At 41.1% G+C, this 27,820-nt stretch overlaps 1 protein-coding gene across 1 annotated transcript; it reads right to left on the bottom strand.

Annotated features, from left to right (window-relative positions):
* Positions 1-1,797: 1,797 nt before the first annotated feature.
* LOC116820642 (carbonic anhydrase 2) lies at positions 1,798-22,697 on the bottom strand. The gene is made up of 7 exons (XM_032773273.2): positions 22,442-22,697; positions 21,260-21,457; positions 7,675-7,793; positions 6,984-7,076; positions 5,618-5,680; positions 4,690-4,845; positions 1,798-2,208 (listed from the first exon to the last, which is right to left on the bottom strand). The coding sequence occupies exons 1-7, from the start codon at positions 22,473-22,475 to the stop codon at positions 2,089-2,091; spliced, it is 783 nt and encodes a 260-aa protein (XP_032629164.1). The 5' UTR covers positions 22,476-22,697; the 3' UTR covers positions 1,798-2,088.
* Between the last annotated feature and the right edge of the window lie 5,123 nt (positions 22,698-27,820).

The raw sequence follows: 27,820 nt of genomic DNA, 5'->3' as shown, positions 1-27,820 counted from the left end.
AAATCCAGTTATAGAGGAGTCCCTAGAGAATTTCATGGTATCTATGGCACATCTCTTTTTGAGGTAAGTGTTCTACTTAGGATAGAGTTTGTATTTTCTTATATGTTGGGTAAAATTTTTACAAGTGCCAGTGATTTAGGAACATAAGTTCCATTTAGGGTATTAGGCTCCAAAGTGCCTAAAAGCCAGATTTTCAAAAGGTATTTAGGTGCCTAAAGATGCAGATAAGCACCTAGTTGGATTTTCAAAAAAGCTGCTGAACAGATTAGACACCTAATTCCCAATGATTTGGGAAGAAGAGATTGTCATTCATATGTGGCAAGACTTTTTGAAAAGGAAGGTTTTGCAGGGTTTCCCAAAATCGCCATATTCTGAATTCTCCTAATCTCCTCTGAAAGTCCCTTCCATAGCTGGATCTCCTCACCTGAGGGTGCGTTATCCACAGCTTACACACATTTCACTCTAGGCTTTCAGCTTTGCATTGACCCATAGGACCACAACTGTTGCAGTGATTCAGTGGTCAAAATTTGGTATCTAATATAGCTGAGACTTTACAAATTAGCACTAGAGATTTAAACTGGTCTCAGAAGCTGACTGGGAGTCAGGAGAAGGACTTGAGCACAGGCAGCCTGAGCCATGGAGAAGGCAGGCAGTCACCTTCTGTACCTGATTGAGCCTGTGTGTTGTCTTCACATTCAGCTTCAAACACAGGTGCTGGAACTAGGGGTGCTGCTGCAACCTCTGGCTTGAAGTGGTTTTCATCACAGACAGGATTTCAGTGGTCCTCAGCACCCCCACTATGTACATTGTTACAAAACGCCTGGCTTCAGCATCATTATCTTTGAATCTGTTGCACATGTTTTAATGAGAACACCAGGGGTCAGCTGATGTAGGTTTAGGGCAGTCAGTGGAAGCTGCTGGGTGCTCAGCATGCCTGAAAATCAAGCCATTTAGACAGATCTTCCTAAGGCTCTAGGAACCTAACTTGGTCTTCAGTATGATTTTGTTCTCCTTTCTGATAAGCAGCAGCTCTATTATGCTAATAGTTTTGCTAATCCTCAGGGGTGGTTGCTTAGGGCTAATACTGTATGTTAAAGATAGTTGCCTTCTTTTTGCTACCAGAGACTGTATAAGGCAATCACCCTCTTACCAAAACTGGTCCACATTTCAGCTTCTGTTTTCTTAAACTCTGCCACAAAACCTGTGAGACAGGTCCCTGTGTATTATATGTTTCTAATTAATTATTAATGTACTATGTGTCTAATGATATGTATGTGTGTATATATATATATATATACACACACACACACGAATGCAGAAAACTCCCTGTCCCATTTTCCTGGATTGAATAAGAGTCTGGAAACAGGACTATAATTATAGAGATGCTTTTTATTAGAGAATTTATCTAAAATACAATATTCATTTCTTTTTTAAATTGACATATATTATTTTAATGGAAAGATACTCTGTATTATATCTATGGTAATAAGTTTTATAGCTATTTAATTTAAGACATTTTGTAGTTTAAAAAACCAACACACTAACATTAAGACATAATGGAGGTCGATAATACCATGGCTAAAAATGTAAAACAATTTAAAAAATATTTACACTTCAGTTTCTTAAAATCTAAGACATTTAATCATCAATATTAATCTGCTTTTCACTGTCTATGTTGACATAACTATCTCTTAAATCACATTTAAAATGTTCAAATTATTCTGTATTCCTGTGCTTCCAAAAAAGCTTCACATTACTGAGTACAGCTTCACCTGTAGATGAGGTTACTTAAAATGGCTTATTTTGCTGTTATTATGTGCTTTGCCAAACAGCCAAAATGTCAGTCACAGCAATTATCATCAAACATCACACAGATTTTCTCTTTCCCCACACATTAGGACCCTTTTTCTCTTGGTCTAGTGTCTTTCACATTTCATTAGCCAGAATTTCAGATGCTGAATGGAAGAAGTGAGAAATCTAGGAGAAAAAATGTTGCCAGTGCACAGCTGGCAAAGGTTTGATTTGTGCTTAGCAGAAGGGACTCCTCCCTCACAAACACAGCAATTTCTTATGAGCTCAGTGCTTAGCTTATTGGAATGAAGCTCTAACTTCTCTGCCCTTCAGAGGCTGGCATGGACGCCAGTTGTCCATCATATGGTACGGGGGCTCATTCTCAGCACTGAAGCAAAGGCCACGGAGTTTGCACAGCTGAAGAAAAAAGAAAGGATCAACATTAATCTTCAGATGCATCCTCATGCCTCCAGAAATCTATTTGTGGTATATACTGTGAGCCAGAGACAGTGCAAATCTTAGGGCATGGGGAAAGGTGACTTAAAGACATCTCTAAATGATCACCCTCCTTGTTGTTTTGCTGGCCAAGGAACTCAGTGCAAGGTGTTTTACCCAAACCCTCTCCTGCCCCTGACACATCCTTTTCGGCCCTTGACGTGCCCTCTGTGCTGGTAGAGCTGGGAAAGAGTGGTATAAATCCATCTAGGGGCAGTTTTCTGGACCTTTTGAATCACAGGAACCTCACAAAGTGGGCCAGAGCTGGCTCTATATTTGTTCCAGGTCTATAGGTTAATTGAACAGTTGACTATTTTGAAAGCTGAAACTCTTTTGACAGTTTGATTTTTAAATAACATTTACTTGAACCCTTTCTCATACTGGTGTAATTCAGCAATTACTTCAACAGAAGTCAGTGAAGCTATCCTGGGGTTAAACTGGTGTGAGGGGCGAACAGGTTTCAATTTCCATTGGAAAGTACAGTAAGAAGTTGAAGGTCTATTCTAAAGCATGATCTGCAATTCCATAGCCCTCTAAAATAGAACCATATTTGTGTTTAATTGTGCCATAATACTCTTCTGTTCCAAAGGTGCCTTGGGACAGCCAGGCCCTGAAATAGTTGAAGTAAATGTGCAGTTTCTTAAGCAGAAGGACATTGACCCTATACAGTGTTTATTCATGTACTTCCATTAAAAACAAGTCTCGCTGTGACACCTCTGAGGTACCTGCTAGAATAATCAACACACAAGAGACTCTTTAGAAGTGGTCCATAGGGAGCTATCTGCCTATGTGTGATTTTAAACACATACTTTAGCTAATTCAGAACTAATTGCAAAACCCAGCACTCCAGGACACTATGTGGATTTGTCACAGGCACTCAGCTATTCATGCTGCTTTCTCATGACACAGGTCAGACAAATATAATTCAATGCAAGTGACCAGCAGGTTAGAAATAGTCCTCATTTTAGTTAACTGATTTGGGATACCATGTCTGAGAACACACAGCAATAGAAATTGCTGACAGAAGTATGCAAGGGGCTGCAGCATTTTGTAACACGCAGAATGGTTCTGTGACACAAAATCCTGCAACACTCTGATTGACAAAGAGCTGCCTTACGAGAGGCCTTTAACTTCAGTGAGAAACATGGTACATGGCTCAGAATGCTGCAACCCTACGTGTTCCAATAATCAGTAATTCAGTATAGCACTTCTTATGGATTTGCAATCCTAAACTTCCTCCTCCCCTCCTGACAAATATTTAAAAACTACCTATCTTTAGAAAAGCAGTTGTCAACTGTGAATTGAAGTCCAATGAAAACATTCCCAACAGATGCTAAATTTTAGGATTTCCTTTTTCTTCAAACTGTTTTATCATTTCTTGATTTGTTCAGCATTTAGGAATGACAAAATACATGATCTGTGCAGCTTTGGTCTTGAGTAGTTGGTTTAGAAAGGCGCAATGTGATAAACGGATTTGTAATGGGAAAAGATGGGTGATGGCTTTCCTAAGGGAAAAACACTCATTTATTCTGAGTATTTCCCCTCCCCTCTCTCCCATGTTGTAAGGCTACATTCATGTCCCCCTGATCATCAGTAATAGTTCTTGTGGCTTTAAACAAAGATGTCAAGCTTAAGACTCACTCTAAAGCATCTTAGTAGTAGTAATAGATACTGTAGTTTAATGAACATTTCCAATAGTTCATCCCCTTCCTTTCTCCTGCACTTTTATTAAATTATGCCCAGCACCAGATCACAGCTTCTTTTCATCTCAACTCAATAAAGGAACACAATTATTTTATTATTGTTAGAGCAATAGCCATTGGTAAAATTGATTTAAGCCTTTGAGGGTAAACTAAAGCCCTTCAGATATGGCTTATATTTATAGACTCAAAGGTCCTATTTTTATCTTCTTAGCTAAACCACTGCAGACCTGAGGACGAAATTTGCATCTACATAATTTCATTAAGGAATGGTGCACAGAACTAATGCCCAGAGACACGCAACTTGTCAGTGCTCTACTCTGCTAGAGCATTTGCCAGTGCCATCAAGCTGCACAATATAACAGTTTCTTGAGATAAAATGCAAACTTCTGGAAGCTGCAAATTTTCTGCATTCCAAGCAATAGCATTTCTACTTGACTCCTGTCCTGAGTAGAAGCAAAATCCACTTCAACACACATATGAACACAGTTACCAGAGGGGGAGGAAATAACCATTTCAGATATGCGTATTGCACCAGTGATTCATGATGCAATCTTCTCTTTCACAAAGTTTTGCTATCAGACTCTATTCTGTTCCAGTAATGTAAACTGCAGCTTCAGCAGAAGATCCCACAGAAGTCTAAACCAAGGCGACTGAGAGTATTTTCATATAGAAAAATGACCTTTAGCTACTGAAGATTTACCTGTTCTGAACTGACATTGATGGGTTCTCTCAGAACATGCCAGATAACGCATTCAAGTAGAGGGGGAGTGGTCAGCGAACCTTGGTAAGTCCAGTAATCCAGGGATGTGGGAAGCAGATTCTTGGGATCAAAGTTTGTGAAGGAAGCTTGCTTGCCCTATAAAGATAGAACAGCCTGTTAAAACTGTGGTGCAAGACTAGTTGGAAAATACACCTTGCTTGCATTAGTGGAGCTAGTTAAGGGAGGTTTGATATTTCTGGCCAAGTGCGTCCCCTGCTTTAGAGAGAGAGAGAGAGAGGGATGCTAATTCTGCACAGTACTGAGACCCTCCTACGATTTGCTGAAGTCTGTTAGGGTTAAAGTTGCTCAGCACCTTCCAGGATCAAGCCCTCAATCCTTGTTTCAAATGTCTAAAGTTACTGCCTCTTGCTCCACAAACATCTACAATCTATATCCCATATACAGATGGCAAAAGAGACACCGCAAATATAAACATTTGTGGGTCTGGTTCTGCTACGTGACATTAATGGCCAAACTCTCATTGACTTCAGTCATTAGTATAACACATCTGATTTACACCAGGGATGAACCTGGCCCAGTATAACAACTATGGACTCCACTGCAACTGAAAGCCAGAAGCACACAATCATAATGGTCTGAAATCATTATTTACAGAAATTCTTTCCAATTGCTGGATGACCTACAATGCTGCATATCTTCTATTAGCCTAATTTAAAAAAAAAATATTTGAGCTCTCATCAGGGTAGAGATTACAAAGGCATCAGTGCTGATGACATGGAGAGCTGTTCTACTCTAGTACTTGCATATAGAAAGCAGAAGCAGGGAACTTAAATTTTGCACTTTTGAAGATGACGACTATAGAAAACAGCTGTGCTTGTTGTTAGTTGATATAGAGATCATATACTACCTTGGTTTGAATGGAGTTCAGTGCATCAATAATTTTCTGTATCCCAGGCCTGTCACTTCCTACCTGTAATGCAAACCATATGAAAAGAAAGTAAGTAGGTGTACATGTGGTGGCTCAGATTTACCACTATAATTGACTGAAGACACATTTTAAATTATATCATCACAGCACCAATTAGTTTCATAGAGATTTCTCATAATGCTGAATGATGAAAGTGGCTGTTCCCTCACATTGTAAGCATATGAAGTTTGCCAGTCAGCACAAATGGCTTGTGCTGACTAATCTTCAGAAGTCAAGAATTGTGGGACAGAATAAAATGATTTTCTTTTTAAAATATGTGGATGTATTATTGAACTTTAACTGTTCATTTCTCAGAAGTCAAATTTAAACTCCCAAAATGACCAGAATAGAGGGAGAACAATAGAGACAAATCATCTTCTTTAGCTGGTTGTGTATTTCTCAACCTTTATATTAAGCAAAGCAAAGCAAAGCAAATTAATCTAGCACAAAACATCCTGCCATTGAGGAGTGACAAAGGAAAGGGACAATAGACGTTATTTATGCCTGGTTTACACATAGTTTTTATACCGTGTGATTTTTTTTTAATGGCATAGTTATATCAATACCAATCCTAGTGTGGACACAATTATATTGGTATGAACAGCCATAGATCAATAAATATTACTGCTCTTCCCATACAGAAGGACTAATTGAGTATAAACACCTTTATACCACTGTAACTCTGGGAGACATACTTCTTTAACTCTATGGTATTTCTAAAGCAGTACAACTTCTGGGTGTAGATAAGGCCTTAGATCAGTGGTCCCCAATGTGGTGCTTGTGGGTAATTTGGCGCCCGCCAGGGCATTTATGTGCGCCCCCCTAGTGCCCAGCAGGGGAGAGAAGCAGTGGCATCACGCCTGCTGGGGACAGAGCACTCCAGGGCCGCAGACTGCGGGTGCCGGTGTTCTCTGTCCTCCCGGCTTCTCTCTGCACTGCCCAGAACTGGCGCCAAAAAAACCCAAAACCCAAAAACAAAACAAAAAAAACCAAACCACTGACTGTGCAGAATGGACGGAATGCCGCCCTGTAGCATGTGCTGCCCCAGGCACATGCTTGCTCCACTGGTACCTGGAGCCGGCCCTGTATGTGAGTAATTGTTGGCGCCCGCCAAACTCTTCTGAAAACATGAATGTGCTACTGGCCACAAAAAGGTTGGGGATCACTGCCTTAGATTGTAATCTTGTTGGGGTGGGGCAATGTTTTAGTTCTGTGTTTGTACAGGACCTACTATGATGGAGCACCTAGGCACTACTGCAATACAAACAATACATTACAATAATAACAAGGTGATTGTTCAACTAACCTGCAGAAAAACGCCTACCACAGCCAAGCCATCAGGATGCTTCACAGCTTCACCAAATCTACCATATTTTGTGTTCCAGTGAACCAAGTGAAGCTAGGATCAAGGAGACAAGAGATGTTTATAAACAGCACCTTCCATCTACCAGAGCATCTCAACCAATAGATGACCATTTACTAAACATTAACACAGATGATGTTTTACTGCTGAAACTTGCAAAGTTTTGCATACAGCTATGAAACTGTTGCATCATTGATTTGCTTTTATGTCTCTTGTGGAAATTTGTGCAATAAATATTTATAATTATAAGAAGTGCTTCTCATACTGATTTTCAAAAACATTTCTAAATGCCAAGTATGGGCCATATCTTGCAGTCCTTATTCTGGTAAAACTCCAGTTGACTTCAGCGGAAATTTTGCTGAAGCAACAACTGCAGGGTTTGGCCTAATTATTTTAAATCTAAGTATTCTGTTTTTTTAAAACGATTCTCTAAATCAGTGTTTCTCAAACTGGGGTCGCCGCTTTTGTAGTTGGGAGAACTATTGTAGACCAGCAGCCGACATTTGAACCACCATGTTTTCTTACCAGCTAGAACTCCCAGCATTGCTGCCACTGGGGAAGTTGCACTGATAGGAAATTTTAAAAAAAAGTGCCTAATGTGTACAGTCCCCATAAGAAAAAAAGCCAGTCCTACCTCAGCATCATATTGCACTCCATCCACAGTGTGCTCAGAACCTTGGCCTTCACAGGAGCCCCAGTGAATATGAAACTGAATCAGTCTGTAGGTTCCCTCAAGCGCTCCGCCTCTCAGCACTGCAAACCAAACAGTCTCCATTAGGATTTGCCTCACCTCCTTTGTTATGGAGCCTTATTCTAAAACAGAACACTGAACTCAGGGCTTCTAAGGGCAGGTCTACACTACAAACTTGTATTGGCACAGCTACATGTCTTCATGCAGCTGCGCCGCTGTAGCACTTCTGATGAAGATGCTCTAAGCTGATGGGAGAGTAGCTACGTTGATTTTTCAAACCCAAGAGCAACATAGGTATTATAAAGTAAGTGTGTACTGTAGACCTAGCCTAAGTGAGACTGCATTTTGTTGCTCTGCATACTACCATGCTACTCTGGATTACTTTTTACAATACAATGCTAATACTAGCCCTAGTCTACAGCAGACATCTAAAAACTTAAATGCCTTTCATGTATGAGATTCGTCAGCAATTAACCAGCCATGCTAATAATACAAGGTGATTTGGATTTAGGAAAGGTTTGTGAGAAACTTTTCTGTCACGATATAAATAAAAAATTCTAGAAAGATGAATAGCCAGAATTCTAGGGCCATATAGAAATGTTCCAACAAAGTGCTCTTAAACACCTAAACCTGTTTGCTTTACTCATGCAAATTGCCCTTTCATTTTATGTCACCTGTTTAGGCCTTAATCCTACAACCCTCATGGTGCATAGCAGGGAGCCCAAGGTTGCTGTGCTTCAGTGTAAGTATGAGTAAAGCCCAGCCACAGGCACAGGTGAGGTTAAATTCTAGGCATAGCCTTCCTCACGAAAGTGAGGTAAATCTCAAGCCTCTCCCTTGATCCCCCCAAAATATTGGTAAAATAGGGAGTGGAATGTGAGTCGGGTCTGAGGAAACACAGGTTTGGAAGTGAGGTACCTATTTGGTATTACTCTTGCTACTACAGTAACTAGCTCCTAGTGTAACCAGAGCACTCAGTAGCATTCTCAGTTATGCAGGATTGGGCTCCCTGAATTCCCTGTCCTGCTCATTAATTTTTAGCTTGTGTTTATATTCCGAACAGCCCACCCTTGTGAGATGCAGGATCAAGCCCTGAGCCTAGAAAATGCTCAGGGCAGGTAAACTATGTCTTCATGTGCAGCACCAAGCCCAAAACAGGTAATAAGTAATCCTACTGAAGTCAATGGAGCAAATCGTGTGGGTCAACAGAGAAAGGTTTAAGCAAAATTGTTCTTCTGCAGAGCATTTAGGTCTCACAATCTAATTGTTTGTTTAAGCTGGCATTATCTGAAAAGCAAAGGTATTTTAGGAATAAAATTTAAGATGATATAGACCCTAAAATCCAATTTTGTACTTGCAAAGTGACAGAAAAGTGCTATATGTTACCGTAAAAGTGCCTGGATTATGCATCACGAACAAAATAGGTCAATGGAATAAAGATGCTTTTCTCTGTTTGCAAACAGTCCATACATATAACTGTTCCAGTGTGTGCATGTGTGAGAGTATGTAAATTGAGTACCGATTACAATAGGCCACTATCTGTTCAGTTTTGGCTAACTTTGACTATATGCAAGTACAGACTAAAATAGCCATTGACAACTGAGGAGAGGGGAAATTACAGTGGTGTGAAGAGAACGACTCAAGACTTCAGTCACAAGAAAATGCAATTTAAGATATACACAACAACCTTAGCTTCCATTGTCAAGTCTACAGTTTTGTAGGATAATATAAGATTTGAAAAACTTAAGTGCAATATGCATAATATACCCTTTGGGCTAGAGTCACAAAAGGAGTTAGGTACCTACAGTGGCAGTTAGGTGCCTACATCCCCAAATCAGGCCCCACTGGCAATCATAAAAGCCCCACTCCACTGCCACTGAACCTGTAGGTGCTTAAACTGGCTTGGCACCAAATTTTATGCCTCTAGACAAATGCAGTACTGCTCTACTCTAGAAGTCTGGATGCCTAAGCCTTCATGTGATGCACAAACCAGGGGAAGATAGGCATTCCTCTGCCTAACTCACCTGCGGGGCCCAATCTAGTAAATGTGGTCAGAGGCTAATTACTGATTGGGCCCCAGATGGGAGCTCACACAAAAAAGCTGTGAGAGATCCTTCATAACTTTTAGCTTAGAGTACTCAGCTGGGCTGTAGAAGACAGCCAGTTTAAGCCCCCTTTGAACTAGGAGGAGACAGGATGAGAAGAGGGATCTATTACTTCTTAGGCACATGGCCTAACCACTGGGGCTATGGGACATTCTGATATGGGGAGGCACCCTCATTCTCTCCTGTTAAAGCTGTTCCACTGTTCAAATAATTAAAGGGGCATTGGCATCTGGGTGTCCCATGTGAGTGCTCTAACCATCATGATATAGAGTCATTCTCACACTTGCTCATGCTCTCTATCTCTCGCCCAATGAATATTTAATTATTTAGCCACTGTGGAACAGCTTCAACAGGAGAGACTTAAGGTATCCCATATCAGAATATCCCATAGCCCAGTGGATAGGGAACTCATCTGAGAGGTGGTAGATTCCTGTTCACATCCTTTCTTTCCCCCATAGTAGAGAGGGGAGACGTGAACTGAGAAGTCTTCTACATCCTATGTGAGTTATGAGGGAGTCCTTTTCATCTTTCCCTTCCGTCCTCATCCTCTCCCTCTCCTGTCCCCCTCCGAGATCCTTGCCAAACAGCATAGCTGTCTAACTCTGGGAAAGGGTTTACAGCTGAGAACCCCAAGCCAAGGGTGGTGCTATCCTGTAGCCTGGTCTTATGTGCCAAATTCCCTGAGAGAAACTGGGCGTATGATTACTATCCTTGCTTGGCCATTTCCCATTGGCTAGCTTAGGCAGGGAGCTGGCTTTTGTGAATCCCATTTTTAGGCATCTGTCTCCCTTCATTCATTGTATAGTAAGCTCTAACTCAGGCTTTGTGATTTCCAGTGATTTTCTAGGCACCTGAAATTAGACAAGGACACACTGAGCATCACCACAACTAAGTTGCTTTAGGAATCTAGCCTGATATTCCTCCTTTGGGAACTAAATTCAAACCACAGAACTCCCGCCATACATTTCTCTTTGTGATTCAATAGTCTATTTTGGTCATTGTATTTTCAAACATATTAGTCAATGCTGAACAGATCATGCATCTTTCTACCTATTACCAAACTACAAGGTGAGTGTATATAATGTGTGAAGAAAAGTGGATCTCTGCCTATGGTAGCTAGCCATATATAGATTTTATACTAAATAGATATTTTTAAAAGCCATCAAATTATGAAGGATGGTTGTTTCAAGCAGAGCACTATAAGTTAGGACATTTCAAGTAAAAATAGTTGTTCTGAATGTGTTTCTTTTCTAAATGAAATAACTGTTTGCTTTTTAAAAATATTGCTAAAACCAATTAGTCCATATTATTGCCAAGATTCATTTTAAGGAAGAGGGAACTGCTCTAAGTTATAGAAACACATCTCAATACCATACTTGCTTTTTCTTTGGCTAACAGAGTAGCAGCTCATTACAGATATAAAAGGACTAATATTTCCTCCATTCTTGAATCTCATATAACACTTAACATAGTTGTGGCAGGCTGACCTGCTGCTATTAATCAATGGAAGGTGTGCTGAGAAGCAGAACCATACATTATTCTTAAATCTGCCTGCTGTGTGGTTTCTTTAGGAATCTTGTTAGGATTTTATAAAACTCACAAGGTGGACAAAAATCTGCTGAAAGTTTTTATTTACTTTTTCTTGTTCTGTGGTCCTCAAATCCAGTGCTAGCTTATTCTGAGTCACAGGATTCAAAAGACAGGAGCAGATCATTCAACAAAAATAATAATTCGATTAGTGTGAACAAACATCAGTTCAGCAGGCTTAATTAAAAAACAGCCCTCTTGTGCATATTAAGCAGTTATTAATTTTTGTTACCACTTATCAGTGATGCCAAAGAACTGAAGTTTAAAATAAATCTGACATGCAAAACATACATGTTAGAAATTCATTTTTATCCAGCAAGACCTTTTTTATTCCTTAATGTTATCAGCTGTCACCATTCCCACAATTTAATAGCTGCCTGAAGAACTGCAAGAGCATTTATACTGTGAACTATCTCTCTTACTTGCTTCATCTATTTCACTTGCAACTAAAAACACTTAAGTCCAACCTTCTTGACTCATTTCCTGAATGCTAGGGAAGTTTAAATCTAGTTCTGAATTTCCTGGCTTTAACCCATTTCTTCTTGAAACTGATTTATTTTAAATCTATCTGCAAAATATCCAGGCATATATGTTTCCAAAATTACAAGAAGTAGCTGTGGCACACAGAAGGGAAGAGTGACTGTGCAGGAATATTACCTCCCCATTGCATACCAACCTGCAGCCCTTCCATGGGTGCACAACACAAGCACAAGTAAATGTGAGCAGAAAAAAATTGCTAGCTGAGTGTGGGATGAAAAAGGAACCAGCCAATCTCTGTCATATGTTCCTTTCTCAAAGCAGTATGTTCTATACAGCAGTAACTCTTATTCTGTGGCTAAGGCTCATGTGACAGATGATGGGCTACAAATGTGATTTTTTTTCTGATGATGATGAATACCCCAAGCAGTTACATAGAAGTTAGCATCAGAAGATCTCAAAACACTTTACAAAGGCGCTAAATGTGCTTTGACCTGTGGGAAAGTTTAATGATCAAATCCTACTCACCTTACCCATGTGAAAAATCCCATTGATGTCACTGGGATTCCTTGCATGAATAGATTAAACTGGATTTGGCCCTAACATTTCCTGGTGAGATTGTAGAGTGTGTAGAACTAAAAGGATATTTTGTTGATTAAGAGATATCTACACAGTCAAAGGTATCTGGTTACATGGGCCAGGCCATTCCACCGTAAAAGAAGTTTTACTGAGCAGTTACCTCTCCCATTTATTTCAGAGCATTAGTAATTTAGACCTAAACTGTGTGGGTAGCATGGATGTTATTTAGAGATGAGTCGGGTCCTTTATGTTAAACTTTGCAGGAATACTGTGGCATTACTGCTGGGATTCCAAACACTGATGGGATGTACTCACTATAAAGAGCAAGCCCTAATTTATCTTATTCAGGGAAGGGCTTTTCTTGGAAAGAATCCAAATGGCTAAACTGCAAGATTCCTTCATGAAATAATTCAGACATTGAATGAAATCTTCCACTTACACAAATCAAATTGGTAGGAAATAAACTATTCTAAAGCTTGTTAATCTGAATAAATGCAGACTAAGGAAATACTCCTCAAATGGAAATGAGTAAAAATGGGACATTTTCCTATAGCTGAAAAAATAGAGTCATCCAAGCAAGATGGAAGTTCACTGCTCAAAATCTATGGAATTTAGTACTAATTCAGAGTCCTCTCAAATAAAAACCCCAGCATTCACAGAACACCAATTTTTAGCCTTTCATGATAACCTTCCCCCATACAACCTGCCTTTCCCTTTTGAAAACAATGATTTTATAGAATGTGGATATAGAAGAGATATACATTGTGTGTATAATATGTAAATATATGTACAGTATATATATATGATAAGCACTGCCATATAGACAAATGTATATGATAGAAAAAAGGCTGAGATAAAATAAATAAAATTACTCAAAACATGCCATACTTGAACACACTGTACTGTTAATGGATGGGGAGTACACTAAAGAACATGCTCAGGGATTCTGAGTACTTATGTAAGGGGTGGGCTTCTCCAGCTGATATACTGAAGAGTTCAGCCAGGGTAAGTCATACTTTCTGTAAGGCTGCCAATACACAGGACAGAATGTCACTTTTGGGGAGATGTTCCCCTTTTATTTTATCTCTCCCAAGCATCCCTACTAGGAGAATATATCAAAATAAGCAGAGAGTAAGAGAGTAAGGCAGGACCAATGGTTCTGAATGGATGAGTTCACCTTGTGATGCAGTAAGTTGTGGGAAACCTCTGCAGTAAGTTTCACCAAAAGAAAACTATGTGACAGTTACTGCTGATAAACAACCTCATCTGACTCTAACAGAAGCCATTTGGGAAGACTGAGAGGGTAAAAGGTGTTTTGAGGAGATAACATAAAGGAATTAAACACTCCCAATATGTGCCATATTTGCACAAACTGTACGTTGGCAGTGTGACAGTGACCGTGACTCACCCTGATACGGCCAGAGTGTCAGCTAAGGATAGCTTGCCCTGTTTCAGGATATAAGGTTATTCCCCGCGCATGCTGACCAGAGTACTCTTCCTGCCATTAGTAGTTAATGCAATTATATTTTTATATTTATATATAAAACATATATAAAACTATAATTGTGTTAACTACGTAATGGTATTATATATATGTGTGTGTGTGCGTGTGCGCATACGTAAGTACATACATACACCCATGCTTATACAGGTACACAGATACCTCCCTACAGATGCACAGTGGACTCATGGCATAAGGAAAAATCTGAAGAACATTTTCACCCAATAGTCTTGAGTCCTTAAGTAGGGGTGGGCTGTCCCTAGTTAACACACAGGCCATACTGAAAAATTCAGTCCGGGTGAGTCACAGGCATTGTCAAGCTGCCAATATATATATATAGTATGTGCAAATATGGCACATAACGAGAAGTGTTTCATTTCGTTTATCTTATCTCCCAAAAACACACTTTCTACTCTATCAGGCTCCCCAAATGGCTTCTAACTAGGGTTGCCAAGCCTCCAGGATTGCCCTGGAGTCTCCAGGAATTAAAAATTAAAATTTAATTAAAGATTATATCATGTGATGAAACCTCCAGGAATACATCCAACCAAAATTGGCAATCCTACTTCTAACAGAGTCAGAAAAGGTTGTTTTCAATGGGTACAGTTAAACAAATTTCCCTATAGTGAAACCATTTGCAGATACAACTTATGCATATTAAACATAATGTATGTTAGAAATCCCTATTAATCATGAATAAAAATGTGAGTAAAGTGCATTGCTGTTAACATAGGAGGGGAACAGATCAGGAACACCAAACCTCTATGGCTGAAATTCACCAGGGCACAAGGCCCACTGCAACACTTAAGTCCTACATTATTCCTTAGCAAGAAATTTCTATGGGTTTTAAATGGTCAGATCCTGTGTGCACCCTTTGCACTGGGTGAATTTCATCCTGTATGAGCTGTCCTTAGATTGATAATTGACATATTGTAAGAATGAAAATGATTTTAAATTATATTGCGGTAACAATATGTCACTTTCTATCCTGACAGCTGTATCTATGGAACAATCCTAGAAACTGTTACTAAAAAAGTGTATTGTGTATTGCAAAATATTACAATAGTACCAACAGGTGCTCATTTTCCTTGCCATCTGATGAATGATGAACTGAGACATAGGAAGGAAGGGTCCCTTGCCCCAAAGAGCTTACAAGTCTTTTACACCTGCCAATAAATGAACAAATGAAAGAGGCTGAGGAAAGTGATACATCAGACAAACAGAAAAGACAGAGATGACTGTATGCAGTGTTGTAGCTGCGTTGGTCCCAGGATATTAGATAGACAAGGTGGGTGACGTAATATCTTTTACAAGACCAACTTCTGCTGGTGAGAGAGACAAACTTTCAAGCTTACACAAAGAAGAAGAAGAAGAAGAGCTCTGCTTAAGTTCAAAAGCTTGTCTCTCTCACCAACAGAATATGGGGATGATTGGCACACATCTCGTTAGCTGTATATTTTAAAAATAAGTGCTGGTCAACTTAGCTGTGATTAGTTGATTAATTTCTTCCATTGTCACAGTAGAAGCGACTCTTAAGGAGGGAGTGGAATGAAGTGAGGAGAATTTCCTTGCATTCTGTGTGCCAATTCCAAAATTGATTTATGGCCAGAAGATTTATAGTTTTAAACATAACTGAAAGGCATAATACAACGGCTGCCTTGGACTATGATAACAGTGAGAAAGTTCTGACTCGCACAGGTATGTCCTGAAGCACAGAGGTTAGCTTCTCCATTTCTTTAGCCACAGGAGTTCTATACAGTCAGTTCCCCTCATGATTCAAAATATTGGTTTAGACATACAGTAATGTAACGATTTAGAATTCTGGACATATACATGTAACATTGGGCAAATAGCTAATGTTATACCATCAGTGTTTGTGGGCCTAAAAATAGACCTCCCGTGTCAAAGGCTGTGTTCAGAATGTCTTATCTTGAAGACTGCAGACCTATATGTTTCCTCCATAAATTGATCAGTAGTAGGAAATGGAAAAATCCAACAGCAACACAACTTTCAGTGTAACACTGCAAACCAAGCAGTGCCCACACGCTCTCTCCTAGGATAACAAACATTCCTTGGTCTGTTTACACTGAGTCATAATTAAAGAAATGTGTGTGAATGGCCCCCAAGACACCTCCATTCTTTTCCATTATAGAAAGAATCACTTGAAAAAATATATACTTGCTTAAAATTATTGAGGAGAGTCTTCCACGCAGTATTAGTGTCAAAGTTGGCCCTATATTTTGACCTCCTAGGAATGGCAGAGTAACTTTAAGGTTTTATTGTGATTGTATTTCCATAAAAATGTCTAATTTACATGAGTTTGTAGCTTGACTTAGAATAGTTTCTCTATCTTAAAAGCAATTATAAAAAAAGAAGAAAAGAAACGACTAATAAAGAGTTGGCCATAAGGAGAAATTACCAGGCTTTTTAGTATTAGCTGTAGAGCTTTAAATCAGACTTTCCAATTATACTGTATCATCTTTATAGCTAAAATATAGATCAGTTTATATTATGATTATAAACAAATTCATTAGTGACAGGATTCTTTGCTTCTGTAAGCATGAGATCTGCTATAAGGCATAGTGCTCACTACTGTGAGCAGTGTCACTGAAATTAAGGCCTTGTGTGTATTGTGAAAACATTTCTGAGAAATTGTATATAAATCAGGTTATAAGCAGGTTAAGGTTTTCTTGATACTTTTAGCTGTCCTGACGCAAGTCAGTTGTCAACTTTGGTTAGTCGCTGTTTCTTGCTATCATTTAGCAATAGTGAAAGTGTAACTACTTCCTCACAACAGGATTCAAAGTGCCTGTAACTTTAAATAGGTGCAAATATCTTCTTTGCTACAAATGCAGTAGAGACAAATCCCAAGAATAAGGTGCACTTATTATGATATTTTTGGGTCTGATCCTGCAAACACTAAATACTGATTGTAATGCTTACTACCATGAGCAGTTCCATTGATGTAGTTGCATTTCTGAGATATCAGAATGGATACACTGTAGTCTTTGATTCAGTCCCTACGGTATTTGTAGCAAAGAGACTATTTGCCCTTATTTAAAGTATCAGACATTTTAAATGCCATTGCGAGGAAATACTCACACTTTCACTATTACTAAAAGACCACAGAGAATGTCTACACAGGTCTTTGGAGCAAGTGAGAGCAAGCAGGGCCGGCTCCAGGGGTTTGGCCGCCCCAAGCAACCCCCCACTTCCCTCAAAAGCCACGATCGCGATCTGCGGCAATTCAGCAGGAGGTCCTTCACTCCAAGGGCGAGTGAGGGACCCTCCGCCGAATTGCTGCTGAATACGTGAAAGTGCTGCCCCTCTCTGGAGTTGCTGCCTCAAGCACCTGCTTGATAAGCTGGTGCCTGGAGCCGGCCCTGAGAGCAAGCCTCCCAGCCCGGGACGATGTACTCGGGTTAGCAGAGCTCACATTAGCACTCTCTATATAGCTGTATGGACAGCGCTCTGAAGTTGCAGCCCGAGGTTTGATGCCTAGGGAAGGGTGGAGTGAGCTTCTGAGCCTGAGCTCCTAGTCCAAGCCTTAACTTCAAACAGGGTCTACACAGCTATTTTTAGAGTGCTAGCGTGAGCCCCGTGGACAGAAGTCTGTTGACCCAGGCTGGGAAGTTCACTCCTGCTTCCTCCAAAATGATGTGCAGACTTGGAGAAGCCAAATGAAAAGTTCAACCACAAGAATTAAAGTGGATGATGAGAAGATAAAAATAACTGAAGGAGGAGTTTGTATCCTGCTTGGTACAAACAGTCTCAGAAAGCTTTCCGTAAAATTGCAAACAAAACAAAATACATAAAATGTCCATACTAAGGGAAAATCATGGCCTTTCAAAATAGAAAAACACTTAAGTCAAATAAATGTCACTATTGATTTGTGGGCATTTCATTACTTACGGCATTTCTAAGGCTGAACTAGTAACCGTAAAATATTAAGGACACACTTTAAAAAGCCCAGGGTCTAATCCTGCCCATCTAATTCATACCGGTAGTCCCAAGAACTTCAGAAGAACTACACTTGTGAGAAAGAGCTGCAGGATTGGGCTGAAAGCTTTTATAAAACATTTTTCAAAAAAGGTTACTCTCAACTTAGTGGTTTCTAAAAATTGAAATTTCTAAAGCTATCACAAATCTTTTCTATCATGATTAGTTTAGCCATCTTAAAACATTACTATACAAAGGAGTTTTTTAGAATATTGAACATGCTTGGGATATTGGAATAATGAAAATAGAAACTGAATCAAGAATTATGCACATATAAGCTCCTGTTATTAGTAAAGAGCAAATTTTCTAAAAGAGCAGACTAAAGACTTTTTTTCCCTATGACAGTAGAGTATTTGTAAGACACACGGAATTGGTTTTATTTTAAAGAGATTTAAACATTTATTTTGCACTTTTATTACACTGACCAATAACTGGGTGCCTCAGCAAGGGAGAGGGATGATTTTTAAGTAATTTTTTTGGTATTAGTGTTTAAGAACTCAACTAGTCATGCAGAAGACGCATGCAATGCATTATATAACAAATATATATGGAACCTTTTCTTTTCTAGGGGCTATGCTTTATGTCAAGTATCTAGATATTCTGATCTCTAATTTCTATTTATTTTAATGATTTTATTAATAATGACCACATTAAATATTGTCTGAATCAGAGAACTGTATCATGGTCACAATGATGCAATTCCAAAAGATTTTATCCAAAAACATGCTTTTTGCTCTTGCACCTATTTTTACTGAGACATTAGACCCTGTGCCTGTAATTTCTGGGACACGGCCTGGTTCTGTAAACGATAAGGCCCTGATCCTGCAAACTCATAAGTACATGCATAACCTTAGTCACAAGAGTAGTGCTGTTGACTTTAATGGGATTAGTCACACGAGTAAAGCTATGCACATGCTTAAGTGCTTGTAGGATCTGGACCAATGGGACTACTTCTTTGCATAAAATTACTTGTGTGTAAAATTAGTCACAAATCAGGGCTTTACTTATTACTACATGGTGTGCTTACGACATTAAATAGTCCCACAAGCATAAATGGGACTTCTCATGGGAGTGAGCACTACGTCCTTCAGTAAGTATTTGCAGGATCAGGTCCATAATTTTTAATGTAAAAAGGGATAGCAGATAAAATAAATTCTTAAAATTTCTCCTTGTGCTTGCTACATTATGTTTAAGCAGCAACTTGGTAAAGAAATAATCCTGCTCAGCATCAGAATGTCGTATATAGGAAGTGCATGAAATGTAACCAAGTCATAAGCAGCTTTTGTTGTATTGTAAAACTAGGCTAGTAAAACTAGGCTAACTAGTTAAATGCATGCAAATAAATCAACTAAGTGTGCACCCAGCTAGATTTTATGTACGGTGATTTTCAAAAGACTATCAGAGATTGCAGAATCAACCGTCAGGTGAATTTATATAGATATCTGTATAATGTTTTCTTCTTTTTTTTTCCAGTCCAGTGCTTGATGAGTTGTAGAGCTACTGTATTTTTCACTTTCATCCCCTCCTCCTCCCACTCCCTGCACGCTGTAGCTGTGCGTGAATCATTCTCACAGAATAGAGATGTTCAATTTCTGTGCTTTTTTTTTTCATTAGGAACAGTTCTTCCAAAGTATATTTATGAAAACTTTTATGTATCCTGGCAGTTTTCTGTTTCTGAGTTACTGAATTAAGTGAAGTTTCACAACATCTTCACACACATACACACACACACACGTGCAAAGGGAGAAGGATGGGGCCTTAGTAAACCATCAGAAAGCAAATCTGCTTTTTGCAATTTATCGTCATCTTTCCCACTTCTCATGACATAGTTAAAATTCACTAAAGATTTGAACCTGCATGGTGCTGAGCAATGTCAATTCCAATTAACTTTAACAGGACTTAAAGAGTTCTCGGCACAAAATTGGGCACTAGAAAACTGTGAGTCAGAATTACCTTTTGAAACAAAACAGATATTCATGCTACAGTGGATGCTCTGACTGCATTGTATATCCTTGCCTATACATTTGTGAAACATTTAGCTATCCATTTAGTCCCATTTACTGTAAAGGCAGGTAGGAACATATGTTGTTGAGTTTTCATTACAGTTTTGAACAGCTACAATACTGCCTAGCTTCTCTCTCACACACGCACAAAAAAGATGCAGGCACTGATAATTTGTTTTCAGCACCATCCCCTAAATGACATTGCCAAGAAACTGCTTAGGAAAAATAGGGCACTTGCTCAAGCAAGTCAAATCAGGCAATATCTAGAGAAGGCAGCTACTGTCTCTACAGAGGGATTGTTTTCCTCTTTCTAAATTAAAAATAGAGGTACATTCATTGTACAAGGGTGGTGATTTCTGCAAAGCCCGCCAGCTGAGAAATTATAGTTAGGGAGCAAGCCTGCAAAACCCTTGCTCATATAAGTAGCCCAGATTCATGCAAATACTCTCATCCACTTCAATGGGACTACTTCTGTGAGTAAGGACTGATCATGTGGATAGAGATTTGCAGGATCAGGCCCTTGTCAGTACAATACAATGAACAGGCTCCTGAAATACCACAGAATAGCTAGCTCTCAGTGAACTGTCTGGGAACATGCTACATGTATTGCCATCTTTATCTAGAAAGCCCAGAGTCAGGGAATGCCAGGGCTGATGCTGATTTAAATTAGAGAATATCAAACTCATTTCTTGACTGTTCCAGTACTGATCTGGAGAGATGCCCTATTTTTCTGCTTTACAATTGTTGGCAGCAAAAATATAAAACTGAAGAAGCTATTTCCAAATCATTTCAAGCTGCTAATTTTAGTTGTTTTGCTATTCTGTTGTCCCTTTATTCCTGCAGTGCATCCTGCAGTTTACTGTAACCATTTGGCCGGTATCACTCAAAGCTAGTATTTTTTAGGTGGAGAAATACACTTTGTCATCCCTGATTAATTACCTTACTTCTGTCTATTGTGCATTTGAGGCATGATCCAAATCCCACTGAATTCACTGAAAAGATTCCCTTTGACTTCAGTGGGTTTTGGATCAGGGTAGGTCAAGACAAGTCAGAAAACATCAACTTTCTTTTACTTAGAGCAAAGGATGCCTAAATGAACTGAATTAATCTTCATGGGTTGAATCCTGACCCCATGAGATAAAAACTCCCATTGACTTCAGTGGGAGAAGGATTTCACCACATAGTTTTAGTAAGAGAAAAGTGTTAAAATCCTCTCTTCTCTTCCCAATCTGTCCAATTTCAATCCCTTACTGGAGCCCCTGGAAGGGAGGACTCACCTGATTTGTCAGCAGAGTCGTCAAACTCCACATTGAAAGAATGCCCATTGTTGACGATGTTTCTGGCAGTGGAGGGGTCATAACTGAAATGCAGAGGCTTCAGAGAAGAGTCGTACTGAGCGGACTCGGTGTTAATATCAATAGGGGACTGACGCTTTCCGTTGGCAATGGGGAAATTCTCATGCCAATGAGCAGGTCCTGCAGGAGAAAGCACACACAGATCCAGTGTGAAAAAGATGCAGGCAAGGCACAGAGGGTGGAGATAATTTATAACAAATGCAATAGAGGAGTTCATTTGAGGGTTTAACTCTTGCGTTAATATTTAAGGACGCACTTGTCTTCGCCAGCTCCGGTCCTTGCCACATAAACCCATAGATCCCGAGAACTGGCCATTCGCGTTAGGGAGGCGCTGGTCTCAAGCGCATTAAATGAGAGAACTCAGGAGACTCGGATGCAGGCGGGCCCGATCCTGCACTGACTGCCCGCCCAGCCCCTCACGGCATTTAGCAGGGTTTGGGATGTGCAGGGGACAGAGGTCGGAACTCTCCCCCCGCCAACATCTGGTTTGAAGAGCTACATTATATTGCTATCACGAGTTTTATAAGAACGTAGAAACCAGAAGATGCTCCAGCCTCCCCCACTAGCCCAGATCTGTTAGAGAAACTTCATCACAAATGAGAGTCAGCCGGCTGAACTGTCCAGCGGTTTGAGGAAATAGCTCGTGGGGCTGGAAAAATGAAGATCGCCCCGGGACCGCGCACCTGCGTGGCAAAGCCTCTGCCGGGAACTGCATTTCCAGGGGGACAGTGATTGCACGTCATCAGACCCCTCCCCCCTCCAGCTAGAGCAATCGGGGCTCCTAGGAGCCGGCTTCCTATCTCGCTCTCCCCACTCGCCCCCGGGGTAAATCCGGAGGCGCTCCCATGGGCTTCAGCGGGGTAGATTGCGCTGGGGCCGGTCCCACCTCCGCAGCGCCCCTAGCCGGCTCCCCCCGGTGCCAGAGGCAATGCGATCCCTGTGCCAGCCGCAGCACCGCCCGGCTCCAGGCAGGGCATACCCCGGACAGCGGGGCAAAGAGCAGCGGGTGGCTGCGGCAGGTGCCTGCGGAGCAGCCAGGAGCCGGCCGGGGACCCTAGGGGGATGGAGTCCGGCGCGCTGCAGCCTCCGGCGCCGCTCGCTCACCGTTGTGGCTGGCGTAACCCCAGTGATGGGACATGGTCTCGCTCTCCTGCCCCCGCCGGCTCCTGCAGGACGGTGGCCCCGGCTCGCCGTCAGGGGCTTTTATAGGCTCCTGCCAACTCCATGCCCCCGTCTGAGGCCGGCGGGGGGAGGAGGGCGACTCCTGCTCCAGCTCAGCCCGCGCAGGGGGCGGGGAGAGGCAGCAAGCCCTTTATAACCGGCTGCAGCCATCCCCCGTGCCGCTGCCGCAGCGCAGCCCGGGACCGGCAGAGCCGCAGCCGATCCCCCTGCTGGCCGGGACCCCCGCGGGGCGGCCGGGATGCGCGAGCCAGCGCTGTCCTCACCTGCCCTGGGGATGCGAACGGGAGCGACTCCCGCCGCGCCCGCCCTCCCCGAGAGCACCGGGCCGGCCCCTCACCTGCAGCGCGGGTGCGCACGCGGCCCTGCCTGCTTCCCTCGCCTCGGCGCGGGCCCTGCGGTGACCTTGGGACGTGCGCGCGGGGCGAGCTCTGCTGCAGCAGGGCGGGTGTGTGGAGCTGGAGCGGCAGCCGCTGCCTGGGGAAAGCTGCTGTGGGGGAGATAGTTAAGTTGCTGCTGCTCCCTGTCGGGAGCCGAGGGATAAGGTGCTGCAATCCGGGCGTTTATTTCTGGCAAGAGACGTTTAATCCTGTCAGAGTTTTCCAGAGGTGCCAACATTTGAAAGCAATTACTGGGGATTTGGAGGGGGGATTTATAATAGTCTCAACCAATTTATTAGAGGGAAACAATTGTAACACTGAAGAAGGGAGGGGGATGGGCCCGCCTGAGTAGGGACATTAGTCACTAGTATTTCATGGTGTGTTTCTGTGATCACATCCAGAGAATGGTGGACTGCGTGACTTCCCCTGAAGTGGGGCTGCACTGTTTACATTTACAACATCTCCATGTTCACATTTGACAATTAACATTTGGTATATACTCGGGGTGAATAAATTACCAGCCGAAACTAACAGCGCAGGACTGGTGAACCAATCCAATGAGCATGTGAAAATAAACCTAAAGTAGTAGAAAATAATACATGGCTTGGGTGTTTTTACATTGCCCAGCCCCACAGTAGTTAATTGCTGGGCTTGAGGGACCCAGTCCTGCAAACCCTTTCAGAAATGAAGAGTTAACTTCATGGGAGTGGCCCCATTGTACCCGAAGGCTGTGATACTACTTGTGTGTGTAAAGTAACTGTTTGCATATGGGTTTGCAAGAAAGGACCCGATAGAAACTTTTTTAATGCCCTGTTAGTTTGGTAAGTTTTGCATCAGAAGGGCACTGCTGTCCCATTGTCATCATCAAACAAGTTATAAAACAACATGCAATGAAGCGTATTCGTTTTGTTCTTAATCTGATTTAGCAGTAGGAGGCCAAATTCATTAGTTACTCCAGTGGTTCTCAAACTTTTGTATTGGTGACCCCTTTCACACAGCAAGCCTCTGAGTGCGACCCCCCCCCCATTAAAAAAAACTTTTTTATATTTAGCACTATTATAAATGCTGGAGCTCAAGCAGGGTTTGTTTGAGAACCTTGCCCTGAGTTACTCAGTTGTAACAACTTTACATTAGTCCACTGTGGAATAACAACAACACAGGAAGGATATGATTTATTGAACCTAATAAAATTTGTCCCATGAAGTCTTTCTGTGTAAAAGGGGAAGAGTATCTGCATATATTTACTGTTTTACTGTATTTACTGTTACTAACAGCAAAATGAACCAGCTAGGAAATTGCTTGGAAGAAATAAAGACATTTCTTAGGCTTCTTGGAGGATTATCAGAAAATACTTGAAAGATTTTTACTGATTAAAAAAATATGCATGTTCTTTCACACTTGTCTGATTCCATTTAAGTAGAAGTAGAGACCCCCCAAAGCAGAACTGGGAAATCAAAGCAATACACACAGTGGTAATTTGGAAGTGGCTGTAATGAACATTATGTGCAATACAATTGGAAATGTGAAGGGCAGAAATCCACTGGGAAATCCACACTTGTTCATTACACCCCCCACCTTTTTTTTTTAGTATTTTTGCCCTCCATGAATATTGACTCTCTCTCACACAAACTTACATAGTAAGACACAGACACCACATATACAGACACACAGAGCCATGTGCACGCATGCACCAACCATTCAAAAAATAACAAGCATTCACTTTATGTTGTGGGCTTCCTGCACAAGGCAGGACTAGGATGTCTAGGTATTTCATATGACTTCTTTTGTTACTCAGAGTTGAAAAAGAAACTGGAGCCTGATCCTGCCATCTTTTCACATGAAAACTTCCATTGATTTCAAAGGAAGTTCCACATCCAGAACAAGTACCACTTCAGGCACTATAATGTTGGGCATGGCAGGCAGGCTTCCTCAAGGATCTTCTTGACAGTCCTACCAGGGCAAATTAAATGAGTCAGTAGCAGTACTAGGGGACTAGGATTTATTATTTCCTTTGTCATCTGGTTCTGCAATTTATCAGATGGTTATTGCTACCTTACATCATGTATGTGCACACACACACAGGATCCACATTCCTTGCAGAGTAAAGCATCAGAGTGCTCTACATCATCTTGCATGATTGTGACCCCCTCGTGCAATGGCTGCTCCAGATCATGAATAGCCCACTGGCTCTGCCTTTGAGAGGCACGGGTGTGGAGTCTATAGCCCCAATTGACCTGTACTCCAGCTGCATAAAGCTTGAATTCTTAGGCTCTATGTGGGTTCAGGAAATTTCACTCATCAGTAATTGTAGTGAAGTCAGCAGAGAGATGCCCATGCACAAGGCCTACTTACATCTGTAGAATGTGCAGTAGGTTCTCAAATACTGTGGGGATGGAGGCAATATAAGTCAGTAGATTAGATAGTAAAGGAATGTATCCATGTGATTACTCACAGCTCCTATCTTAATAGTTCCAATAGAAAGTGCAATAAACTTCGGAATTAAAATAGCATCAGTGTGAGCAGATTTCTCCATTTTTGTCATTGCTGGCAAGAGTGTACAAGAATTATAACATACATTTGTTCTTTTCAGTAGGGCAGCTCCCAGCTATTGTAATGAAAGTTGTAGATAAGTTATGTAACTAGATGTGTTTGTCTATGCATGTTTTTCCTCTTCATTTTTTGGGATTATATTGGGCCTAAGGATTTGCCAGTAAGTGTTGCTGAGTTTGATTGCATCAATACAAATATAGATACAAGCCTCATCAACCTCACATGGTTACAGTAGGAGTAAACTGTTCTCCCACAGCAGATGAAATTCACTCCTGTGCCAAGAGCCAGTACAAGACTTCTGCAGCCCTCACTTCTCATGTAAGCCCTATTTTGAAGAGTTACAGGCAGCACAGGCTTTGTTGCTGGTCCTCTACACGAGGATGAATTTTACTTTGCATGTCTGTAGTTTCACAAGTGTCCAGTTGTTTTAGCTTTATTATAAATATTGACTACTCCAGTAGTATCATAATTGTGCATGGCGGTTTACAGAAGTACTTTCAGTCTAGGACCCCATCCAACTCCCACTGTAGTCAATTTCAAAATTCCCACTGACTTCACTGGGAGTATAAACAGTGCCTTAGATGAGACAAACACGAACACCAGTGAACAAAGGTAGCAATAAATGAAGACACTATAACTCATATAATGGTGCAAATCAAGCTTCTGAATTGTGGACCAGATCCCCAGGCAGACTTTTGGCTCTGACGCAGCATGCAGAAACCTGATTTGCAATATAATCCAGGTGAGCTGTGCTCTGTGTCACCTTACTGCTCCTCTGATCCTGGGACCAACCCTGGAGCAAGTTAGAGCCTAATGGCTGCTCTAAATTATACCAGCAGGATTGATCCATTCTGGCTATACTCACTCCTGCCATTAGCCATGCCCCAAGCTGCTCCTTTATTCTGGGGTGTAGAGGGAAATTCTCCACTGGACAGGCTTTTTAAAAAGTCTAGCTATTTGCTTACTGTCTGTCTCTAACTCCAAAGTATTTCCTCATGCTTCATGCCCAGATGTGACAGAAGGATCCAGAAGTTTAAAAATAAAACTTTGAAGGAACTTGGGGAGTTCAGTTAGATACACTTTCATTTAGCGGGTGTATTCATAATGACAGCATCTGGGTCAGGCTGGTTCTGAGTGTATATCCACCAAGCCAATCTGGTAACATCCAGTGTTTTCCCCTCTGCATTTAGTGTTTGCTCCTACTCCTATCAAAGTCAGGTGAATTTTTGCCATTGGTTTCAGTGGGAGCAGGCTGGAGACCTGGACTGTAAAAAGAACAACAACAAAACCTTTTAGTATTACTAATAATGTGCAGTGCTAGAGTACTTACAAGCATTAACAAACTAAGTGAGGAGGGAAAGGAATAAGTAAGGATCATCTTCATCCTGGCTGTGTTTTGGCTGACTCTGGGATATTTTTAGGACAAAAATGAAGCTAAGTATTATTTAAGTCATCCCTTACATTAAAATTAAATTAACAACATCACCTGGACATTATGTACTGAATGCAACCAATAATAACAACACTGTGTCTTTTCCTAGCTAAAATTGCAGGGGAACTTTAGGTAGGTAGAATATAATTATCTGAGCTGAAATTTGATTAGGAAAATGGGGTTAATGCTCATACTCTTATGAGAAACATCATAAGATCTTTAATGCCATAAATATCTGGACCTAGGAGTTACATACTAGCTGAAAACTGTCCCTTCCTAAGACATTGGTTCAGCACTGGTCCAGAGGATAGAGCACCACTGTCTTCACCAACCAATAACATTTCAAGCAGTTTGCAATCCAGCTATGGACCCCACCCATCCTGCTTAATTTAAGAGCTCTGAAATGATAACAGCACAGGTAAAAATGACTGCAAGACATATCTGCACAAAAATCCAAAAAAGATTTGAATCTTATCCTTAAAAAAATAACATGGTAGAATCAATTAATGCAACTAACATCATGCAAGAAACACAATAGCCAAAAAAGAGACCTATACATTTTTAAAAAGTGTTCAAAATAAAAAAAATGGGGAAAACGGGGAGAGTTAATCTGAATGCTATGGTATAGAACAGCAGAATGAAAGTCTAGAAAAGACAGCTTGACAAGTGAGAGCATATTCCTTATTATTAACCCCAGGGCACAGATCCACCGGAGCCGCCTGCCACCCTCCCGGCAACAGGCAGAGGGCCCCCCGCGGCATGCCGCCCCAAGCACGCGCTTGGTGCGCTGGGGTCAGGAGCAGGGCCTGGTTAACCCTAATCAAGCAAATATTTCTTCCACTTAAGTAAATGTCTGCAGGTGAATATCCCCATCGAGTTCAAAGAACAGTTTATTCATGCCATCTGCTGTGCTTGGAGTAAATTAACTACATCACCTGCACT

Source organism: Chelonoidis abingdonii, chromosome 2 (assembly GCF_003597395.2).
Source record: "Chelonoidis abingdonii isolate Lonesome George chromosome 2, CheloAbing_2.0, whole genome shotgun sequence".
Taxonomy (NCBI): domain Eukaryota; kingdom Metazoa; phylum Chordata; order Testudines; family Testudinidae; genus Chelonoidis; species Chelonoidis abingdonii.
This window is presented reverse-complemented; position numbering and strand designations above follow the sequence as displayed.